Source organism: Sipha flava, unplaced genomic scaffold, assembly GCF_003268045.1.
Source record: "Sipha flava isolate LNK unplaced genomic scaffold, YSA_version1 0_pilon_pilon, whole genome shotgun sequence".
NCBI classification, from domain to species: Eukaryota; Metazoa; Arthropoda; class Insecta; order Hemiptera; family Aphididae; genus Sipha; species Sipha flava.
Genome location: NW_020271713.1, coordinates 3909763 through 3917847, shown reverse-complemented (window position 1 = coordinate 3917847; position 8085 = coordinate 3909763). Strand labels below are relative to the sequence as shown.

Genomic DNA, 8085 nt, shown 5'->3' with positions numbered 1-8085 from the left:
TTCTTATAGTAAATTGTTGGTGTTCTACCGTTATATTTTAATATTACGTGTTGTATACGACACTATCGAGGGCCCAGGAGGCGATCGCCTGTTTGCCTCCCTGGCCAGTCCGCCCTGCCTGCATGGATCTGCGATGAAAACAAATAAGAGAACGTCGACGGCAATATTATTATAACATAAAATATCGATAATAATGCGTAGGTGGTATTATAATAGCGATGCACCAGTGAGTCAAAATGCCATGGTCAAAAGGGGAAAAATGTTGACAGAACTACGTCGAATACAAGTGTCGGACCATATAAATCACGGAGGTCTATATCACTATAGTATCACGAGCGTGCGAATGCGAATAACAGTGATTTCTACTTAATTTTTTTCTATATTCTCATGTTCAATGGCTTTTGATCGATCGTGTTTTGGATATCGACACGTGCCTATGTTATACGAGTTGGTGTGCGCGTCCGTTTGGTTTTTGTTTAATTCCGTACGAGGAGCATTACGGTACTACGGTACCTACATATTATATTAGACGGATGACATTTTGTGATAAATTACATTTCGACGAAAAAAAATAATAATAGTACACAGACGTATGTACACGTACACCTATATGTAAACGTTCTTTTCATTTAAGATAAAATATTTGCTTGGAAAAAAAATAATCCCCGTTATTATTGTTGCAGACAATCACATCCGTACAGACGCGAGTAAACATAAATTTATTTTTTAACGCACGTTTATTTTTTTGCCCGAAATATTTTACGACCGCGATTTCGAACCCGTGTGTATTGATCGGTGACGGTGTACCATTATTATGCGCGGCGCGCGCGCGCGTGTGTGCGCGCGTGTATATAAATACGAGTGTATACACATGTATAACATGCGGTATTCCGATATCCATGGTAAAACACGGAAGAAAAATTACCCTGGTAATAATATCGTGTTCCTTTCAGACCCTTTGGGTACCGTGTCCGCGGGAGGTGGCTAATGGTGTTTGCTTTGATCCTGTCCAATATAATCGTTCCGTACCTGCAGGTTTTGACAATGTACTACAATGCGTGTGACCCGATCGCGTGTGCGCATACGTACGGATAGGTACACGTATTGTGTACGAAGATAAATACATTTACGTACACGTGGACGTGCGGAGCATTTGTACTCCGATTTCGACAGACGACCGCGTCACTGCGCTTAATAGTTGTTTACGGCCCGGACAAGTACCATCACGCACGCAGCGGTTTCAATATGGGATATCGGACGGCCTCGTCGACACGATACGCCGTGGCGATATGATATAATTAAATAGCATACGAAATATGGTCGTAAAATACGCGTTCGAGTGCGCGGAAGATAGGTGTGGGGGCACACGGTCAGAGCCGGATAAAAATCTTAGCCGGTCGGGATGCAACTACTCTGACCCGGGGACTTTCCGTCGAAAACGAATCGATTTATGTCATCTATCGGATGTTCGTAGTCGTAGAAGTTTACATTTTGCCCGGATTTTCTACGGCCAAGAATAACCGAGTGCGGATGTATAAATACGTTTTCGAATTGAAAATACTTAATTTTCTTGAATCATTATTCAATACTTGATGGTAAAATGTTTTTATTTAATCGTAATGTACTATTTTATGCCGTTAAACAAATCTAACACCTGCGCATTGCACCTTCGATAAATCCGGTATTGTACACGGAAATAAGATTAATGGCTGCAGTCGGACGAAATGTAATGTGTTAAATGTTTGAAAACGATTTAAAATTTCGGACGTGGGGCCATTGGAACATGATGCAAACGGAATCAACAGATAAATGTTGAAGTGCCTTATTGACAATTTTTTACAAAAAAGAACGTTACCCTTTTTCAATGTCTACTTACACTTATAACGATATAATTAATTAAAACGTATACTTATATAGAGCATTGTATAATAATCTTACGAATAGCGTTAAAAATAACCCAAAACCCTAATACCTACCTGAAATTTGTTAATTGCGAATAATATGATAATTACCGGTTACTTAAATTATTATATTCAGTTAATTGTTGCAAAAAATAACGGGAACATTTTTAAAGTTTCAATATAATTTTATTGTGTTGGAATGTTAAAAAAAAAAATGATCACTGCACACAGAAATAATATTTGAAATGAATAGTTCAATCCGTTACGTATTGGCTTCAGCCGCATTAATTTTTGAGCGATTGGGCTTGTAAAAATATTGAAATTTTATCACTTATAGACTCAGTAGTGACACTAGAGCTATTGATACCCTGCAGATGGGTGACAGTTTTTTTTTATATTAGGGAAGCAATTCGTTTTTATTATTTACTTATACCCAGGGTAGGCATTTTATGCGCTCTTTCATCTAACTAACATAAAACATCGTACTTAAATAATATTAATCTAGAACATATAAAAATATAAATTTTGCTTATGTAACTTAAATAGTACTTTTTTTTATAATTAAGCAATGACTGACTGCAGTGGGTTAATTATGATGTAGATACATTTTAGGTCAGGTTCGGGTGCCGTTTCAGCGTAGATTGAGTTAGACTCTATTACAATATTACAGTTAATTCGAGAAGAAACGAACTATGAGAACAAATGTAGGTAAAATTGAATGTGTATGTATATAGCATTTGTTTATGTTATCATTATACATTTTCAGCACCAACAAATCAAATATACATCAACTAAGCAAAACATATATAAACTATGACCATCTAATAAAAATTAATTATTTACACAAGAAAGTTAACATGGAAAACGTTTATAAATAAATCTTAAACATCAATAAAATAACTAAACTCAACGTATAATAATGAATAGACTTTACGACTAGGCACTCGTGCTGAACAACACAATCAAAATTATTTTAAAGTGAGGCACTTGAATTGGACTCAGATGATTGAATAATGATTAATTAGTATTATTTTAATGCATAATAATATTATATTATGCGAGTTATATTAATATTATTATAGTTTTAAACGTTTAGGAAGTAAAAATATTTTAGACAAAATTACTATCTTCTTCGTGGTAGGATATAGGGCGGCCTTGTTGTTCTCGGACAAGTAATTGGTGGGCAGCAGAATCCATTTCCTCTCTAGTCATATTTAACGCTTCGCGCAATTCTTTGGATGTATTCTTGACAAAAACTGGATCACAGTACTTCCCCAGGCCTTGTTCCGCTAATATCTACATAAAAAACGAAGTAATAACTATTGCGTGGTGATATTCGTGATTACTTAATAGTAAAAGTAAATATATAGACGTATATTAACTTTAAAATTTGCAACCAAACAAACTATCATTTTTAACAAATTGAGTATTAATGAAATGAGAATAATAAATTTAATAATTTTACAAATCCTATGGCTTGATTTTAAAATCCGACACAAATTATTTTAAGTACTTTATGAACGTATTAATGCTATTTAAATTGTACGCCAGACCGATATTTATGTTACTGTTATTGCAAATCATTTAGTTTTGTAACTTTTTAAGTTACTGTTGACTTAATATAGATATAATAATATTAAGAATAATATAAATAATTAATAAGCAATTAAAAATGTAAATACCCTTCCAACGAGGCTTTCTGCAGATCCAATCACTTCGCCTGTATTCAGTCTATCATCTACGGGACTTCCAGGTACAGAATGTGATAACCTGGTTAACGGAATGGCTCCGTTCATTTCGTCTTTACTACCTGTAAGCAATCAATGTAAATTTTCTTGCAGAATTTAATTAAAATCAATATGTACAAATTAAATAGTCTTTAAAAAAAAAAAAAAAAAAACTTTAAAGGATAAAATTCAATCGATTTTTAAGTTAACAAATGAAATGTAAATTAAAAGTTACAGTAAAAAAAAAAAAATAAAAATGTTGAATGGATTACATGAACATCTGAGAAATAAATAATCACGAAAAATTCTCAGTGTTCAGAATTTTGGAACATAAATACACACATGACTGTTGTAATTTTAGTATACAATTAAGTGTACAGATTTTTCTAGAAAAACTAACGAAAGTTTTAAATTTAAATTTTTTTTAAAAGTAATTTACATTTGTATCATATTATATATATTTATTTTTTTTTTTATAAAATAAAATATTATATTTTACAGTTTAGGTTAAACATAATATATACAATAAAGCTTTACTTAGCATCGATAAAATATATTATTATCAGTATTATACCTTTGAAATGAAATGAAGCGCGTTGTAAAATATGCATAGTTCGATGGTTATTATGGCTGTATAGTAATTTAGCAGCACTGCGGTTGTGCACGGGCCAGTATACAATATCTTCATCTAAGTTCGATATGTTATCATCAGTGTCGAGGCTTCTGTTTAGCCAATCGTAATGGGAGTATCCACTAATGGTAGCGTTTCAAATAAAAGCAACAACAACAACAATAACAACAACAACGATATAAATATGTTAGCATTACATGCATAATTATCATTACAATATGTTATGTTTGATTAATAGTTATATTTTGTTTTGTTTTATTAAAATATCGCGTTCACATCAAAATTAATTTTATTACTATTATGTACAGTACTAAAACAATGATAATCATTATAATGTAATATCACTAGTGTTCAAGCTTAGGCCGATACCTACTTAGAACGCATAATTAGTTGTAACGCACTGCAAGCTTATATTACCCTACGGTATCGGAGCGCTTGTCTACTATATAAAAAATAAATACTTAATTCTCGACAACGAAAAAAATATAATACCGTTTCAGTTCCAAAAACTGGTATTATGAACCTGAAGTGAACGTTGTCTAAACGAGCATAGTAATACAATAAAAATGTATTAATTAATTTCCGTTTCATTATTAATTAAGAACGAATTAATAGTGAGTTGACAATTGTTGTGATCGATTAATGTAAAACGTGTAATAGGCATATGTTATCAGTATTATGTGGTATAAACTGGATTCAGTTGTAATAATAATGGTTATTACTTGTATAGTGAAACAGAATTAACTCGTTTTAATTAAAATTATAATTTTAATAACTTGCACAATAAAAGCAGTAAAGTTATATTATTAATTTGTTATATACTCGTGTAACTACTCAAAATAAACTTCAAAATGGAATCACTCATTCGAGGGTTAAGGTTTGTTAATTTTACAGTGATCCCTAAAAACGGCATCTTTCTTACCATTAGAATAACGCATTTGAACGGGTAAACGTCTGAAATATACATACATATATAATCTTGCGTCATTTGTACATCATACTCATTATTTGTTTTGGCTAAAAGACAAAAGTGCCTTGCGTTAAGAGAATAAAGACTGTGTCCTAAACTTAATAATATTTATAGAATATTATAACGTATAATCGATATTTTATTTTTAAACTAATATAGGTAGTAATACACATAGGTATATTATGTTTACCCATACATTTATTTTACTTAATTTTGATAAAATTAATCTTTATTTTATTGCAAATGTTTCGATGATTTTTGTATACCCATAAACAGGGTTTTTTTTTGAACAAAGTGAAAAATATTTTACTGTTATTAGAAAATAATAGGACACTGTTTTATTCAATATAGTGTACCAGGGCTCGAGACTTCTAGCATTTGCATATTTATTCATATGATGTTAAAATATAGCAGAGTAAGTTACAAATCCGTTTCATAGTAAAAGGAATGCAGCTTTAAAAGTTTTTAGAGCATATTTTGACATATTTTAGGGTTTTTAGATATTTTCTACTATTTTTTAAAGTATCATGCTATTTTTTGCATATAATTTGTTAATCAAAAAAAAAATGAAGTAGTTTTGTGTGTTTTGTGAACGCCAAGTGGTAAATTTCTATTTTACAAAAGTAAAATGTAAAAACGTATAAAGTCGCGTTTATATTATAACTGTTCAATGTGAACGCCGATTTAGCCTAAAAACTATTTCGTTCAATCATTCACTTTTATAAAGTAAATGTGGCTTTTTTTGAGTTACTTGACACTGACGATGCAGTCAGCATTCAAGAAGTGACAAAATGTATCAATAAAAACGGAATAGACGAAGATCTTATTTTCATCAAATCAAATTCTTTGTCTCTTACTACATCTTTAAAAAAAATACAAATACATGGGTTGTTATTATCTGACTATATTGAAATAGTTAAGAAAAATGTAGAAAAATCTTTTGAAACTCTACGAGGTCCAATTGGATTGAAAATACAGTTAAAATTAAAACAAGTTTTAGAAAAAAATACTGGTCTATCACTTTTAAAAAAAATGTCTCGCATTTTATTGAGTATAAGAGACATCGAAAAATTAGATAGTTTTCTAGATGATATTACTTGTAGTGATGTTCCATACTTCAAGTTTGCCACTATTACATCGGTCAATGTAGAACGTTCGTTTTCAACGTACAAAACATTTCTAACCAATATTAGAAGATCGTTCAAATTTTAAAATATTTACAAACACGTGATAATACAGTCCAATTTTCAAGGTAAAAACCAAAATTTAAAATTTGTTATTTATAAAATATAATATTTTTCTTACTTACTGATTTATTGAACTTTACCAATTATATTTATAGAATGAAGAAATTATACGTATGTACAATTGTCGACAAAAAGAAGAACACTCGTGAATGTTTTTTAGTATTGGATTATATATAATTAAATATTTTCAGAATTAAAATTAATTAAAATAAATGTTTTTAGATTTTTATTAGAGGATATTTAATTTTTATATTGAGCATAATATAGTGCATATTTTACTATTTTTTAAGGCATATTATAGCTCATATTTCATGGTTTTTTAGTGCTAAAAGTCTCGAGCCTTGTACTGTACTATCATAATTAATACCAATTACACCTAATTACTTAATTTAATCATTAATATAGATTTTAAGTTAATATTTGAATTTTTGTATTTTTTAGCAGAACAAGGAAATAGAAAAAAAAATTTTTCTTAAAGTAAAATTATTTTACTTTAATGAGTTTTATTACATGAATGGATTTTATTTTAGATGTTCTATTTCAGATTTATTGAAATATTATAACGCTTAAAACAAAAATATTTTGTTAGGCACAATACTTTTATATGAAGTAACATAGGTATTTAATTAATTAATAGTTTTATAAAGAATACATTTGAAATGATTTAAAGGGGCACTCAAATATATATAAAACACTAAAGAAAAATGTTTTTATAAATGGCATTATAATTAATAGTTTAATAAATATATACTAACAATTTATTTTTTTTAAACCTAAATAATAAATAATCTAATCTTAAATATACTAAAATCCTAACCAACAAAAAAAAGTAAATTTCTCCCAAATGGCTTCTACAAAACTCTCTAATTATGGTCTATAATTTATTAACGATCAAATAATTAGAAAACTTTCTTCAACCAAATTTCTCAACTGATATAGATAAAATAATTGAAATGTTCTCAAGAATAATCACCAAAGCTGTTGAACTCACAATAGATAAAAGTTAACCATCCTTTTTTAAAAAAAAAGGCCCCTGGTGGAATGAAAGTTTTAAAAATTTTTAAATTTGTACTACAAGAAAGCACTAAATCGCTTCAGGAAAACGGAATTGCAATCAGATCATATAGAACTCAAGAAACGCTGGGCAATATCATGACAAATAATAATTGTTTGTCATGAATATAAATATATATATATATATGAATATTAATTATTAATAACAGTAAAAATGAATCATGGAAAATTTCACATCCAGTATCAATTATAAAACAACCATAAATCTCACGTAGTCAAAAATCAACAATACAAAAGGTAAACACCAAACTCAAACAAAAACTATAAATTTCAATGACGAAACGATAATAAACAAAAAGAAATTGTAAATGCCTTTGGATCTTTCTTTCAGTCGAACAACAGCAATTTGAAAACTATAACTTAAATTATAGAGCAATTTCGTTGCTCTAAAAACAAAAAGCTAACTCGAAGCTCGTCGAAGCTAACTCACAATGTAAAGCTGATGACTCAGACAACCTAATAAATTCACCCCTTACGATTATTGAACTAAACACTTCACTGAAAAAAAAAAAAGTAAGAGAACCTGATGTAATTC

The 8085-nt window shown here is 29.5% G+C and overlaps 1 protein-coding gene across 12 annotated transcripts in view; it reads right to left on the bottom strand.

Moving 5' to 3' along the window:
- Positions 1-385: 385 nt before the first annotated feature.
- Positions 386-8085, bottom strand: part of LOC112683606 (voltage-dependent calcium channel type D subunit alpha-1) — a 45525-nt gene continuing 37825 nt past the window's right edge. For 9 of the 12 annotated variants that reach the window (XM_025554946.1, XM_025555086.1, XM_025555176.1 and 6 more), the window contains 3 exons: positions 4203-4381; positions 3584-3711; positions 386-3197 (listed from right to left, as the gene is read on the bottom strand). In XM_025554946.1, the coding sequence (XP_025410731.1) occupies positions 3012-3197; positions 3584-3711; positions 4203-4381 (493 nt within the window). In that variant the 3' untranslated portion in view covers positions 386-3011. Of the gene's footprint in view, positions 3198-3583; positions 3712-4202; positions 4382-5181; positions 5277-8085 lie in introns of those variants that run through there. The other 3 variants (XM_025555393.1, XR_003148651.1, XM_025555505.1) reach the window with 3 other exon arrangements.